Below are 17,265 nucleotides of genomic sequence, written 5' to 3'. Positions count from 1 at the left end.
ATTTAAATAGCTATACAAAACATAAATACCAGTTTAACATTACTTTTCCATTTTCATTCTATTGCCTGGATTCATCTAAAGGTGATGTTGGTTCACACCAAATTAAACCTGTAGAAAGGCTGCTTATTCATTTATGTGACATAAACATAATTTATCTACGTGATATGTGCTATTCTAGGTTGCGGGAATTCAGGAATTAAAAAATGCTTTTATCTCATCATTACCAAGGATTATTGCTGTGCTTGATGAATTTTCAATATTAGTATTGCTCAGAAGCAAGTGTAGTTCAAATTACAGCAACGCTTTGTCTCATTGGATAATGATGTTTCTGTCAGATGTTCCCCAGCTGAGTTCTGTGCAGCAGGAAAATTATCTTTGGAGATGATTGCTAACATGGTCATTGTCCCATATGGAACTTGGATTAAGAGATTCTAACAGTGCCAGAATTGCTAATGAAATGCAGAATTACCATATTAATCCAGAACCTAGTAATACTGTATATGGAACAAGGACAGATAATCCATGCCATTTTATGGGAGGTTAGCTGTATTTTATTTATCGGAGTGTTTCTTTAACAAAAACCCTTGCAAGAAAGTAGAATATCTCTCTGAATTGCAAAATTTATCAAGGAATTGCAAATATGGCCTGGAACTCATTCGGTCTCTCTCTTGGCTTTTGATTGAATAATTTTGCAAATATTTAAAACATTTTTGTCCTAAACATAACACAACTGCAAATCATAGAGGAAAGGCTGTCAAAAAGACATGCACACAGACAAATTGGTTTCTGAATAAAAGTTTTTAGAAAACTTTATGACTTGGGCTGTTTCTTTTCAGCAATGAATAGAAACTTAAATGCATTTGGTTGAATTGAAAATGACAACCAGTTGGTGCTGACTAAATGTTTTATCCAAGTTTGTGAATGGCAGTCTACTCTTGTGAAGCTTAAACAGAGGAATTGCTCTGTACAAGCTGCATATATTTTCGCTGACTTTTAGAGACCATGTAATCTACCATGTAATCTTGGTATCTGAAAGAACAGAAAAAGCACAGACTAATGTAACGCTAATGATAACAACAACAACAAAAAAATCACATAAATGATAGTAGTGGGTTTCAAGAACTACTTCAATTACAGGAATGTTTCAGTGAAAAGGATGCCTAAGTCAATCAGAAAATTACTTGATAAATAGAAGATGTGAGTAATGTGCATTTAAAAATACTCAAGCAGAAATAGACATTCCCTATCAATGCCTTTTTGAAGCTTAAGATCCACTAGTATGCATATTAAACACATTTTATTAGGCCCTGGGAAAGCAATGGCAGTGACCTTTCTCCCCTCCTGACTCAGTGCAGATGTTCATGCTCAACACATAGAAGGTGACCAGTTTACTTTTCCACTCTTTCCATTCAGTTAATCCCTTCCCTTCCTCTCCATCTGGTTTTGTTCTCTTTTTTCTCTTTCCTCTACTTCCCAGTGCAACTCCCCTCTCCCTTAATTTCATCTTGATCCTCCTCCTTGAGGGCTGCTTCTGCTGGATGGAAGAAGGGAGAGGCATGTGGGTATGTGACATAATTATTTCAGTATGTATATACAGACAGGGAATCAATTTTATAAATGGTTTACCTTACTGGCAATTACTTCTAATTGGAAGATATTAATTCAGCTATTATTAATCTAGTTTTGGTTCTTGCCTTCCCTTTTTTGCAGTTATCTTCTGATATGTCTGATCACATACACACACTCAAGTGTTACACAAACTCATGAAGGTGTCAACCTCTCCAGGACTGGTTTCAAACAGCATTAAAAACCCTAGGTTGGGGAAGTGTATAAACTGCCCATTTTATAAGTTTATTGTTGATAGATAGACAGAATAAATAACCTACTCTTTTTGTTCTACTCTTTAATTCAGAAGCACCTTCATTTCAGGTAAATACAGTATTCCTCATAGGGCCTAAAAAAAGTGGGTTTCCATGAATAAAATTCTTAATTTTAGTCTTCAAAACTGGCCTTTTAAAATCTTGCACCATATTTAGAAAATTAGTAATCTGAGTGGATTGCCAAGAATAATATTTGGAAATGCATGCATCCTTGTTATCTAGGGATCCATAAGACAGAGAGTTACTGCAGACATAAAATTAGCAACTCCAAAACTGAGGTTCTTTCAAAATGCTGTGAGATTTATGCAAATAATTACTAGCATATCTGAACTGCCACATAACTGGATTTGTGGATAGGTTATTCTAGACTTTTAACTTCTTTACATATTTCATTAAACCCAATTTAAATCTGAAAAAGGAACAGGCGTACTAAAGAAAAGGCACTGACTGACTCACTGAATTGTTTCTTTAAAGGATGACAGTGTGCATCCTTAGAATCAATAACATAATCTTAATTTTCTCTTCTATATTACTTATTTTTATATGTAACTCACCCTACTTGAAGTGTTGTTTTACGGTGACCATGCCCATTGATCTTTTGGCATTGGAACTATATTGTGAACAGCCAGTTATATAGCATACTACAATGTCAAGAAATATTGAGCATTTAAAGTGCCCAGTAGACAACTAGTTATGATTTAATGTCCAATGCATAATTAATACTGTCTGTATTCAATGTTTAGTGCCCACACCTATGATATCCCAAGTAGAATCATATTAGGATGTCCCCTATTTTGATTAAATGCATTAATTTGGTATCAATATCATTTACCTGATTTATGTGCGTGATTCAACAAAATTATATAATGCAATATTTAATAGTGTTACACTGCAAGGTGACAGCAGTTTACTTTTTCCAAAGTGTTAAGATTTTACTCTCCCAATAAAGAAATATATTCTTTTAGAAATGTGGTGCAGAGACATATGTAAGTTTAAATTAAAAACAGTGAGGCTACAGCATCAAATAGAACAATTAATGAGCTATAGATTCATTTCTATAGGGTATAGCACACATTACACAAGAATAGATTTTGTGTTCATAATAAGTATAACACAGAGTTTAGAAGATTAACTATGAAACATAGTCTTGTTGAAATAATGCCATGAATTTTCAGAATTTGGACTGTTTTATACCCCCACCCCTGGGGGGTGGGGCATATTACAACAATCATCAATCCAGCATCTTCAAAATGAAGCATATGGTAGTAATGTAACTGCTTGATTATAAACACTGGCAATAAAGGATTAAAACATTATCAGCACGGGTCAGATTGCATTTTGTGCTAATCAGGCTAAACAGGTTCCAAAATGTACCCTAGATCATTTATAGAATCTAAATTTTCACAGAACATAATGCAATATTTAAGTTTATAGAATATTAACAGTTGTTATACTTTATTATTTCAAATCTGATAAACTGGTTTATATCAGGGAGGAGCAATGCATGACTAATTATAACAGCTGATGGGAGTACCAGTTCAACAAGTTAGCCATGCATTTTTTATAGCAATATTTTATTTTTATAGCTAAGCAGGCCAATCTATTGGTTGATTTCTTCATAATTGCTGTTGACAGACTTCTTGAAATATCTCAAAAAGAGGCTTAGTTTGCACTTCAGAGAACCACATGTGCTTCAAAGATGATTAAGAAGAAGTGCTTTGGATTACAGGTAGTCCTCACATACCAACTGACTTGTGCAACTGGTGTGCATTTTTGTTTGCAAGAAGCAGAGTTACGACGGTGCTAAAAAAAAACTTTGTGACCAATCCTTGCATTTATGACCGTCACAGCATCACCATTCACATGCTTTGCAACTGGTGTGCATTTTTGTTTGCAACAAGCAAAGTTAATACTGTACAGTATGGAAGGTGGAAGTAAAATCCTAAGTTGCAGTCACATGATTTTTCCCTTAGCAACCGTGTCACTTCATTTAATGACCAAAGGGAAAGTAAGGTCGTAAGCTCAATCGCAGTCATGTGATTTTCTACTTAGTGGCCAAGTTGCCTCAATTGTGGTCGCTAAGTGAGGACTGCCTGTATGTATAAGGAAAGCACTTCTCTGTTGTTCATTTGAGAAAGGATGTTGCTGCTTTAATTAATAGCAGAGAAGTGCTGTGGTCATGCAAGCTCTGAAGCATTTATTCTGAATCATTTTGGAAATATTCACAACCCAAGCACCTAATGCTTAGTGGGATTTATATCCAACTCCTGAGAAGCCAAGAAGGATCTTGAGCTAATGTACTTCCATCTCTTTCTTCTTTTTCTTGACTGGGAAGCTTTTACCAAGATTCAATTTTTACAATCCCTAGTTTGTTATTACAGCCAAACCAAGAATAATTGTTTAAAAGAAACCACAATCAACCACAAATTCTGGATTTTGTTTTTTGAAGCTTCAATTAAAGTTAATTTTAAATAATTATTCTTTGATCTGGCATAGTGACAGTAACTCAAGTCATTCTCTTACATTCCCTGCCAGTGTGGGAGGAGGAGGAGGTGTGAGCCCAAAACCTTTTTTGAGCTTTGGAGTCTTTTCATGGATCATTAAATCATAGCTTAACATTATATGTTAACATGACCAGAGAGTGATATTGGTTAACAGGTATGGCACTTAAAAAATACAGCTATTTTTGTGATGTGCATGCATGGAAATGAGAGGAGGTAACAGAATAGATTTTAGGCAACATGCTAAAATTAATTTTTTTTCAGTGCAATGAGACTTCCTTAGGGTTTAAGAAAGACCAATAAATATATACACATACACATCAGGCAGATAATGAAATTCCATTTCATCTTGCTATGTACAAAGAGCAAGAAAACAAAAGAAAATCAATAAACGTCAAAGGTTAGAACTCATTAAGATGACACTGAAGGAGAAATCATCCTTGTCACACTGCTTACAAATACATGCAAATTCTCTAGTGTTGCTTTTATACCACTACATATTTCTATATCCATAAACCAGAACCAATTCAGAAAACTATCAGTATCCAGGAACGTGAGGACAGAGATATCTGAAATGTTGATTTCTACAATGGAAATAACACATAAAACTGAATGTGATTATTCTTGAGTTAGTACATTTTAATAATAATAACAACAACAACAACCTATTAAATTTATATGCTGCCCAACTTCCAGTGACTCTGGGCAATTTACAAATAGTTAAAAACTGAGTGAGGGAATGGTGAGCTAAGACATCTCTGAAGAGCAGAGACATCGCTGCAGCCAAGATCAACGGACCAGCAACAAACCTGGTCCAAAGGAACCTCTCTGGATAAGGAGAAGACAAGAGATTGCCTACGTGTGCTCCAGATGGCTGCTCCTCACGAAACCACAGGACAACAGTCAATTCACAGATCTGACCGCCAGGAGACGAGGGAAGCCATAAAACTCTTAACTGCAGCAGAGCCTATATCAACACTGGGTTCATCAAACCTTACTTCCTAAACACTTTTGGAATATAACTATTTTGAAGTTAAAAGAGATCTTTCAAGCAACAAGTTTGAAAAACTACTAGGTGAGTGATCCTTCATTCCAGAATAAAGGGAAAAAATAATTAACCATTTAATTAATAACTTAATTAAATAATACAAAGTAAATGACAAAAAGCTAGAGAAGAATTTAATTCAAGAAAGTCTGAAACAAACTAGGGACCAGACAAATTTGAAATATTTAATATTTGAAATATTATGACTTTTGCTTTAAGACTTTTGAAGTAATTAAAAACAAAACAGTATCTTCATGGGAACATAAATTGTTTAGTTATTCAGGAAAGAGATGATTGGTTGGTTTTTTAAAACAAAGAGGTAAAAGAAATTTGAGACAGAATATGTGATTACAGAAAGGAGACACTAGATGGGACTGAAGATTTCAGGCAGAAGGAAAAGAAAAAAGAAAAGAAAAACCTCTTCCTTACTTTTGAATTTGATGACCAGCAGTAAAACTTACAGAAATGACAGATAAAGGTACAGTATTACATTGGAAACATTTCACAGGATTTCTGAAGAAATGGGAAAGAAGCTTGCAGTTACAATGACAGCAACAATATCTGCTCATGCAAATGCACTATTTAAAAGAGATCTTGAAGAAGAAATGAAAGATGCAAAGGAGAATAATTTGGAAGAATTTACAGATCAACAGGATGAAGAGGTAAAACAACTCCAGCCTATGCAGAAATGCTGGAAAATAAAAAAAGAAGTGGATTATAAGACTAATGCTAGATGAAAACTAAAGTGGAAATACAAGCAATAAGCCAAGAGATTAAACATGACCTGGGTAATGACTCATTACTGGATTTATAAAAAAGAGCTGTTAAAAAAGTTGTGAAGAAACACCCGAGATTGGAGAAAGAAAATTTTGATGGAGATCAAATCCTATGACAGCATCTTAATGAAGCAAACATTAAGAATGTTAGGAACAAAAGAAAGGAATATAAAGCTGACCTGTTTATTCAGGGTTAAAACAAGAAATACTTTTATAAAATTCTGGAACCCTTTATGGACTTTTTGCTGATACTGGATAGAAACATTAATGATATTTGGATGTGCAGATGGATAAGGATTGAGATATGGGAATAAATGATTTATGTAACATAATATCAAAGGGGGTAGAGAAATACTAAGACTGCTTGTAGTTATAAAGAAGATCAGAAGTAATTTCTTTAAACCAACCTTCCTTCCTTCCTTCCTTCCTTCCTTCCTTCCTTCCTTCCTTCCTTCCTTCCTTCCTTCCTTCCTTCCTTCCTTCCTTCCTTCCTTCCTTCCTCTTTCTATTCTTTTCTTTCTCTTTGATTTCAGTTTGTGTTATCTTTTACTATTGTTAAAATATTTAATAAAGGTAATTACAAATTTAAAAATAAGGAACAATAACAAAAACACAAAAACAAAACAAATGAACGAAGTTGGCATTTTCCTCTATGCCCTGCATCTTTTTAACTAACTTGCTCACAAAGACAAAGACATTTCCATCATCAACTGCCATACTGACACTGATAACTAGATGGCTACGACTTTGTAATGAACAAAAAATGTGCTGTTTTAACTTCAGATGGCTCAGGTCAATAGATATTGCTGAATTCTTACATAATTCTTACATAAAGAGTTGACTTGCACAATAAATGACAGAAGTAAAATATGAAAATATTTAGGTGGATAAACTATTATCCTCAATATATGCATAAATATTATCCATGTATGTTTGGGTAGTGCTGGTGGGATAGGAAAGGGAGTCTACATAAAAATACCAATATACTGTAGCTGAGCTGCATTGTGGGGCACATATTCTTACTTGGGTCCTGCAATATTCATCTAAGGTACAGGCGTAATTTAATTATATTTGTTAATATAATGTAATTAAAGAATTATATTAGGATTGGATAGATCTATGTTCCTCCCTTCCCTCCTGCACTCATACCTGAAACTTAGTAAGCGACCTTGGACTGATCATTAGCTCCCAGCCTAAAGTATCTCATAAAGCATTTGCGTGAATAGAATGGAGGAGAAGCTATGTTCCTTCAAAGAAACAAAGGGTTATAACTGTAATAAATTACAGAAGTATATGCATTCACATATGCAGAATCCCATAAAATTATACATGAAGACTTTTAGGATAAAAGAAAATAAAAATATAGAAAAGAAGTAACAGCAAGAGAGAGGTAATGATTTCAATTCATAATTGTGCAGAAGAAAACCCTGTGCCTTGGATTTTCATGGGAGCGTAAGGGAGTGTGGCAAGGCAAATTCTGCTCCTTTCTCCTGCCCTTCAGGCACCAGGACATTGGCTCCTAACTGCTGGGAACACCATTAGTGGGAGGTGTTGCTGAAGGCTACAGATGAAAAGGAAAAAGATCGCATTCCCCTTCTTCAACCTATGAGAGCTCACTTAGTGGAGCCGGAAACTCTGCTGGCTTTAACCCATAATGTGAAACCACAGATCTAACTTCTTCAACTCTCAAAAAAGATCTCTGAAGGGCCTCATAAAAATGGTCCTTTGTAAAACTTTGGCAGTTTAAAAGAAATGTACAAAGATTGAAAATCTTGGAACTAAGAGGTAAACTTTGTCTCACAAAACACAGCATAGAAATCTTTTAAAAATTTCTTCCAAATCAGCATCAGCATAAAACAAAAATTGCCAAAAGACAACATACACAACAACTATTTCTGCTAGAAATGTAATAACTTCTTAGAAAGTAAATAGGAAAGTTCACCGGTGTTTACTATCAGTATAAACCAAAAGGAAATAATCATACATTTACAGATTAGTAACTTACCTCTGGGAATTTTAATTTTAATGTCTGATGCATTTCTCTAAAGCGGCTATATCTCCTGAATATAGCCCATGTCTCATCTAGGACTGATATCTGTTATGTAAGAGTAAAAAATATGTATATAATTAACAGGAAAGAAGCATAAAGGTTTCAATTACAAAACTTCCTATAATGGATAATTTTCCCTGACTAAGCATGATTATTCTCACACCAAAATTGGACTTGAACCAGAATAAACCAACATTTTCAGTTTGTTGGGAAAGACTGAATATGCAGTTGCATTAGCATGGAAATCACTTTCCCATGAGGTAATTCTATGATTATGGGCAGAATGTACAGGATTTGTTGTAAAGAGGGCTATTTTCGTGACTTTTTAACCACTTGGTATTACCTCAACCAGGAGGAAGAGTGCCTGTAATATCGATAAGTTATGCAATCAGCTCTGCATTAGATCATAAAATGGAAAATTCACACATCAGAACTGAATGATGTAGTACATGAAAATTAAATAAGTATGTGCAAGTGAATGGCAATATCAACAGGATCTTGCTGCTTTCCTTCAAAGTGATGAAAGAAGAAATTGCCCCTTCTGGCAGTATGTGTCATGCCATGAGGCATGCAGAAAAGAATTAGGATGCAATGCAATGCTGCAAAGCTGCTATCATCAGTCTCACCCCCTTTCCCCAACTCTGGATGCCATTGCAAGAGAGCTGGTATGACACAATAAACTCAATGGAGTAAAACCACAGAGAATATAAAGCTGATCTCATATGAATAGTATCTAGTTTATCAAGGTTCTTGGGATTATGCCTAACTTCTGTACTTAGCAAATACTGTACACTTACATCTATCTTCTTAGATATTCTAGTTATACTCCTCCAGTTTGTATACTCATACAGTTTTACTTCTTCAGCCTCCCCACCTCAACTATTTAAAAAATTCCCTCCATAACTGTCCTAAACAGTGTTTTAGGGAGTGCAGGAGATATAACTGGCTGAGCTAAACTGGTGCCCTGACTTGTAGAAGTGCTTTCCAGTAGGACATCAGATACAACTCAAAGTTCTCCTAACAGAAGGGGTCCTGACTCATAGTTTATTTCTACCGTTCCTTGAACAGTAGTCATAAAGATAGCAAAGAGAGAAATTAAAGGACAATTATGTATTACAATCTAGCTCCCTCTTCACTTTTGAAACAGAACCTTTTCCATAAGAAGGTATGAAACATGCAAAGGTTCCATATGTACCCAAATCATGCACACCAACAAAAATGAAAATTAATTAAATACCTTACCTTGATTTCATATTCATAGTGCTCATCCTTTCCCTGTCCACAAAGGACATAGCGTGGAATACTAATTTTAACTGGATTCTTTAGGTCATCTGGATTTGTTTTAACAGGGCGACAGAACATGCGCTATCAAATGAATATTAAACAGGAATTAAATACTTCAGCATTTCATAAACAGTATTGTATGAAATCAGAATATATTATTTAATAGAAAAATAAAATAAGGATTAGTTAGACAATTAAGGATCTATGTGAAAGCAAAGTATAATTCTCTCATAAATGGCGAAACATTACTTTCAAATATAGAGTGGGTACTGAAGAATACCACTGCAAAATGTGGCTTTTACTTTATGTAACTTCAGTAGAGGTAAAAAACATGTACACAGGCTTGAATCCACAATATGCATAGCAGAAATTGCACTAATAGTGTAACCCCACCAGTAGAAGAGAAGGAGGCAAATTTCTTCTTCCTGCTGCAGCACCTTGAATACCTGTTCTGGAGATTGGGCAACCTTCTGAAACCAAAAGGTGATATGGGGAAAGGAAGAATTGGAGAAAACTGTTTTGATAACATGAACTCTATTGGACCTCAACTACTTCTATAGGTGAAAGAGGTATTTCGTTGTGTAGAATAGCTCAGGTTACAATTCATAATCAGAAGCTTTTATGATCAGAAATAAAATTGGTATTACATAACAGATATCAAGCAACACTTTAAGGAATCTGGAAACATTGCAAACATTTAATTCCTTTAAAAAAAAGTTTGTTATTCTGTAATTTAGTAACATTCTGATAATATTTCAACATATAGCAAAAAGTATGGCCTCTGCAGATCAAGCTCCATGTATTCCTAACTTTGTATCTAACTGTGAACCAGAGGATCTGATGAGTAGAATCTTTAGATCTTTTTCCAGATATTATACAGCTCATCTAAGTTGTTCATGTATAGAAAAGAACACAGAGACAAGCTTCCCATTAAACATTTATTGCAAAAGCTTATGTTTGAAATCCAGGGGCAAGATCAAAACCAACAGAATTATATAGTCATTTTCTATATTTATTGTCTAGAGCAGCATCCATCACTGACAGCTTGCCAAAATTAGATGTCACTGAAATGTTTATAGCTCTAGAACAATTCCACCAGCTTTAAAGAAGGAGAAAATTTATTGTAAAAGTGACTCTTGTAATCACATCAAATCCTAGAAAGACAGCCTTGAAAATGTGTTATCCCATGGAATAAGGAATACCGTTGTTTTATTACTTTTAACATCAACTTCAGCCTGAGTAAACATTTCCCAGGAAAGGTGCTTGGTTCTAATTTAATATTTGGTTTAGAAATATATATTTACCAGGCAGTATAATTTAAGTAGAAGTATGTACCAATCAAAAGATTCATCTTTCAATTTTAGATTTGTTTAAAAAACAGAAATAAAAAAACCCCCTAAAATGTGAATATAAAATAATATAAAATTTATATTACTATTTAAAACAAAAAGAGTTTTAAATCATAAGAGTATTTAAAACATCAAACACCTGGTACGGGGGGTAGTAGAAAAATCTTAGGAGCTGAAAAGGAGGAGAGAAAAGAATTAACACCAGCTGAATTCCCTTGACAGAGGGCAATAGTGCTAGCCATCTAATTTCAAAAAGGTGGGAAAAACCATAACACATTTGCCAGGTGGATCACAAAGAAAGGGCAGGTTCATATATGGAGAGATGTTCCTTCACTGCTATTCTTTTATTACACACATTAAGGCTGTACTTATCTTGGAGGAAATTCCACTGAGCTGCTAAGACTTCTTTCAAACAAACATGAATGAAATGATTTAAAGTATCCTGCAGGAAAGACAATGGCTGTGGAGAAAATTAATTATTCTGAACCTATATTTACTTGTCTCCTATTCCATTTTAGTTAATATGCTGATATGATATATGTTATAACTCATTTTTTATTTTTCTAATCAAAGGCTGATGTTTGAAAGGCCTATCTTCACTGTTAGCTTCCAAGATTTCAAAACTTACAAAGTACGCTTCAGTTGGGCTACCCAAGTTTTCTATGTGTTAGCATTTCTTTTAAATATTTTGTATGCATATGTATTTCTTTGGATTATTGTATCTTTGAATAATGTGATATGGAATTTGAGTGGTCTGGAAACCCCTAACAAAGGAAAACAAATCCTTATTAAACTGACAAGACTCAAGGCCCTTGCATCTTTGCAAGAGATGTATAACTGTTGATGATCAGGGTTAGGTAGCAGAAAGATTGAGTGGGAGAGGTTTATATTATTAGTTTTATAAAAAAGAAGAATGGCTCTTTTAATAAAGGCACTTTATGTTGAAAATGATAACAGATGTAGAAGGCCATTATCATTATGGTAGTTAAACGTTCTGAAAAAAATAATTCCCTCCAGCTAATACTTATGCTCCTAATTTAGATACTATTGGTGCATTTCATAATTGTCTAAGCCATCTTGTCCTGATTATCTTCCATTGTTTTGATAATTGGTGGGTATTTTAATCAAATTCTTGATCCAATTTTAGACAGATAATCTTCATGTAAAGCTACAGTGTTGAGTTTAACATTGAATGCTTACATGCACAAGGTTAGTTTAACTGATATGAGGTATTTATTAAAAGAGATTACACGTTCTTATATCACAGTTACTTTTGTTTGGATTTTTTATATTATTTTAAAAAAATAACTAAATTTTAAAATAGAAATAGTAAAAACTAATAAAAACTAATATTAAAGGAAGAAAATAAGAAAAAGAAAGGAAAATTAGAGGAAAAGAATGACCAAATTCAAATGTATGAGAAAACAAAAAAAGATAAAGATAAAGATAAAGAAAAAGAAAAAGATAAAGATAAAGGAAGAAAAAGAATTGACTTCTGACCCTCCTCACAACAGATATAAGTAATAGTATACAACAATCTTTTGTTCTAAGTTTATGACATAGCTGTCATTATTACTATAAATCCGTATTATTTCTAATACTCATACAACAGAATTTCATTTTTTTCTCTATCCTGCAAAAAGTCCCCAAAAAAGCTTCCATTTAATATTAAAATTACACAATGTCTTTTCTCAAATCAAAGCCATCAATTTCACTATCTCAGCCAACTCTATCAGCCCCACCATCCATATCTCCACTGTAGGTAATGTCAGATGCCTCCACCTTTGTATACACAAAAGCCTTACTGCTGTTATCATATACAAGAACAAAATTCCATAAATTAATAACAAATTTATTTTAACCTTAGTCAAAAATAAATCCATTTTATAATCCAATTTATCATTTTCTCTAAAAAAAAAAAAAACCCCAAAAAACAAATGAAATCTCTCCCCCTTTATTCACAGATCCTTAAAACCTTGTCATTCAATCTTGGTCACAAAAAAAGGTCCCATTAATAACTACCGAAAACCTCAACACACATATTAACCATAATCAAATAAGTTCACTTTGTAAACCTTCTATTTACTTTTAAGAAGCTTAATCTTTAATCCTTTCAAATAATGTCTCTCAAGTCAGTTTCCTATCATTGTCTCTTTGTCTTCCCCCAGAAACAGCCTCAGTAATTTCTCTTTGTCTCCTCCCAGGAACAGCCTCAACATTCTTTTTGCAAATCCAAGATAAAAAGTCTTTCCAGGTCACTCTTCTTTTCCATTATTTGTATGTCCCCTTTGATCATTGTGACATCAGTTGGTTTCATTTCTAAGTCCATTCTGGCATCCTTTTCCCTATCACTTTTATCCTCTGACATTTTTAAATCCATTTTCAAATTCACAGCATCTTTGTTCATACCACCTTCATTATCCAGCATTAAAAAAAACTCCCAATCCACATTGAACTCAGTCACCTCCATTTTAAAATTAACCATCTTATCCACTCTTCCCTCTATCTTTTTTTCAAGGGGCTTGAATTTAGCTCCTAATTCATCAAGCATTAATTGCAGTTAACTTAAAGAAGTCATTTTATCTTCTAATGGCTGCTCCAAAGGGCCTCTTCTAGCCATTTTTTTTCTTCCCCACAAAGCAAGCAACCATAGGTATTATATAAGTGAAAGTAAGCAGACAGTTCACACCCTCTGGTGCCTTTCACACCGTGAAAAATACACAGAGGGCTCAAATTACTATCTTCTTCTGTTTCGAAAATCCAGCCATTCATCAAGCACATCACCAAAAAACATAAAACAAACAAACAAAAAAATCTCCACAGAAAAATCAAATCCAATTTATACAGATGGAGTTTCGTAAAATTAAACTTTTAACAAATAAATCTTCCCCTTTCACCATAAGTAACTTTTATATCTTTTTTGTATTCTCCTTATCATCCAGCTTTTTGCGAATTGTTCAAATTACAATAAAACTCTAATTCTTCTTTTAAAATTATAGTCCCAGAACTAACGAAAAAACACCAAGAGAATTACTTATCTGTGGCAAGGGAAGGTCTCTCTTATGTTGAAAAATAGTGATATTCCAAAGTGATTTAGAAATGGGGTTTTGCCAGCTCTAGTGTCCATATTTAGTCTGCACCACAGCTGTGAACAAAGGTGGATCCCTGCCTCCAAGCTGCTCACTCACAAGCTGTTAACAGAAGCTTCCATTTCTGTGATTAGCTTACGAGGAACAGCCATGCCGGAGACTGAATGAGTTGATTTCTCACGTCCTCCTTAATCTGAGCTAGTTGGGCAGCTAGTGCTTGCTGCCAGCCACCGACCCAGCTGCACTGCTGTCTCCCCTCTCACAAGGAGACAACTAAGCTGCCATTGTCCCCACCGGAAGTCTAATTTTGTTTGGATTTTAAAATAAACCTTCATCTGTGCTTCAAAATGTAATATGTGCATATCTTACAATATCTGATAAGACCTCATTTGTGGTTTTCTTCCTATTAATGTTATTGGTATATTAATGGTATATAATGTCTTAGGATTTTTTTTTCATTTTGTATGTTCTTGTATTTAAGCGCTATACAAAATCTATCTTTTTGCCTCATAGCAACCCTGTTATATAGGTTGGACTAAGAGTGACTGAAGTCACCCAGTGAGTCTAGAACCTGCTAGAACCTGGATCTCCACTATACAATTCTAGCTCTCAGTTGCGGAATCCCTCTAAATTTGCAGGGTTCTCCAAAGTAGTTAATATCAACCCCCAAGGGTCAATGGGATTACCCAAGGGTCAATATTGTTACTATTATTTGTAGTGCAGGGTTTGTCAACCTTGACAACTTTAAGATGTCTGGACTTCAACTTCAATTTAATATTTATTCAATCATTTTCATGTAATAAATGTTTGGGGATTGATGAACAATCTGAAACTTCATGAAGGGGTCAATAAGCTGAAGAGTATGGGGACCCCTTCTCTGAAGTAAAGAACTCTTGGTATACGTAGTTCTTTCTGCAGATGATATATTAGTGTTCATTGATAAACACAGACCTTCCATAGAAAGATTAATAAATTAACTGATGGCTTAAATTAGGGTTTGTCAACCTTGACAACTTTAAGATGTCTGGACTTCAACTCCCAGAATTCTGGGAGTTGAAGTCCATACATCTTAAAAGTTGCCAAAGTTGAGAAACACTGGCTTAGATAATACTAATTTATATAAATGATTGCCTTTTGGGAACTATTCTAGAAGGAGTTTTTAATTTTCCATATGTAAGTTTTTATCATAAAATGTATCTTCTTTCTTGGGTTAATGAATGCTATGTTTTGTCTTAATGGAAACTTGCCCTCAGGGATGATGTTGGAATTGGCCTTTGACACCTGGTATAAACTGGAGGTTACTAGAGTCCAAGTTCCTTGAAAAGAATGAAATTCTTGCTTTATATTGGCTACTAGAGAAGCACAGTATACCATAATATGCCAATTCTTAATTGATCCTTAATTACCCTTAATTAATATTCTGTGGGACGAAAGCTTGAAAATATCAAGATAATCCTTTTGCTGCAGAATGAAAACTATACATCTTCACCTTGGGCCTTTTGGGAGATGCAGTGGAAGTCATGACCCCATGTCCGGAGGCTATCAGGGTTTGGATCGGGAAAAATAGGCTCATTCAGCTCAAACAAGAGAGAGTAGCTGTTGATTCATGGACTGATTCCAGGACTGTACCATTTCTGTCTCTTGATGGAGTCATGCTGCCCCAGAAGAAGCAGGGTCCCCCTAGACTCACAGCTCTTGCTTAAAGAGCAGAGTTCATGGCCAGGAGGGTTTTTGCATAGCTTCACTTGGTGCGCTAGCTGCAGCCTTACCTGGAACAGGATGGACTGAAGGTGGTTGCTTATGCCCTTATCATCTCTTGATTAGATTCTTGTGAAACACTCTACATGGGGCTGCCCTTGAAGATCACCCAGAAACTTAAGCAGGTCCAGAATGCAGCAGCACATGTGCTTAATGGTCAATCATGGTACTGCCACACAATACCTCTGTTGCATGAGCTGCACTGGTGACCAGTAAGTTTCCAAGTGCAATTCAAGGTGCTGGTTGCTACCTAAAAAGTCCTATATGGCTCAGGGTCTGGGCATCCTGGGGACACCTTTTTTCCAATAGTTTCTGCTCATCCTATTTAGATAACCAGGAAGATCTGCTGGGAGTCCCCACTTACCAGGAAGTATAAGGAGTCCCAATGGCAGGGTTTTTCAGTTATAACCTCCTACTCTGGAACAGGTTACCTTCTGAAATGCATATAGCTCCCACCTCATGGACTTCCAGAAGCAAGTAAAAACATGGCTCTTCTAGAGGGCTTTTGGGATTAATATCACAATCCAATTAAACAAACACAACTTCCCTACATTTTTCTCTGTAAAAACACAGGAGTTCATATTTTTTGGTGAATAAGATAATGATTGCATTTGTGTAATCCATCCCCTTTCCATCCCCTATTGTATTGCCTATTTGCGCTTATTTTGGGGGTTGCTTTTGTTAGCTCACAGTTCCATAATTCCATTTGGCATGTGTGGACTCATGGTTGATAACTGCACTTGAGACCTGTTCACTACTGCCAACATTCTGAATGTTTGGACTTAGGTTGCTACATCTATTAGTGCTTACATGCCTCAATGAATCTGTTTTCACCAGGAATCTGTTTTCATTCATTAACTGATGGTGAATTTGGGGAGCTCTGGTCTGGCCAGCTGATTGGCAGCATATATGGAGACATGGGTTATGGGTTTGCAAGTGAGCTCTGGCCAGCATCCTTTTGATGAATGTGTGGAATCAGGTATAGGCAGGGAACGGCCTCAGGACAGCTAACTGTTGGTTAACATAGGGAAGAGGCGCTGAGGCTTGGTGGGTCCTGACCAGTGAACAAGGGGGAGGATGTTGTACACCATTTGATAGACCTGTACAGACCATCTGTGGTCAGTAGACCACACTTTGACAATTAATTAATAGGATTAAATGACTGCCCACTCCAGGAGACTCTAGGTGGCTTACAAAATCTAAAAAACAATAAAAACAGTTAAAAACATAAAACATCACAAAGAGCCCAGACTAAAACAACGATGACAATAACAAGAAACCACAAAAGGGGCCTCCCAAACAAATTAACCCAGGCCTAGAGCCACATCCAGATCTTAAGGTTTTATGGAATCCCTAGAGAGAGGGTTCCATCTGTATCTCGCGTGGGGGGCTGTTCCAGAGGGTGGAGACTGTGACAGAGAAGGGATACTTCCTCAGTCCCACAAGATGACAGCTTTTAATAGATGGGACCTGGAATTGTAATACCTTTGATGTATGGATATGGGCCAGCTGCCTTAAGTGTTTAAGAGCACA

The 17,265-nt window shown here is 35.3% G+C and overlaps 1 protein-coding gene across 2 annotated transcripts in view; it reads right to left on the bottom strand.

Annotated features, from left to right (window-relative positions):
• The window catches only part of KIF16B (kinesin family member 16B), a 152,948-nt gene that overhangs the window by 41,286 nt on the left and 94,397 nt on the right, over positions 1–17,265 (bottom strand). For both annotated transcript variants that reach the window (XM_088134377.1, XM_088134388.1), the window contains 2 exons: positions 9,495–9,617; positions 8,208–8,297 (listed from right to left, as the gene is read on the bottom strand). In XM_088134377.1, coding sequence (XP_087990503.1) covers positions 8,208–8,297; positions 9,495–9,617 — 213 coding nt within the window. The remainder of the gene's footprint in view (positions 1–8,207; positions 8,298–9,494; positions 9,618–17,265) is intronic.

The sequence above is a fragment of the Python bivittatus genome, unplaced genomic scaffold (assembly GCF_059951505.1).
Source record: "Python bivittatus isolate LINGU-HERP-01145 unplaced genomic scaffold, Pbiv_v1 ctg000020_np1212, whole genome shotgun sequence".
NCBI classification, from domain to species: domain Eukaryota; kingdom Metazoa; phylum Chordata; class Lepidosauria; order Squamata; family Pythonidae; genus Python; species Python bivittatus.
Note: the sequence above shows the minus strand (reverse complement) of the source record. Positions and strands in the feature narration are given on the sequence as shown.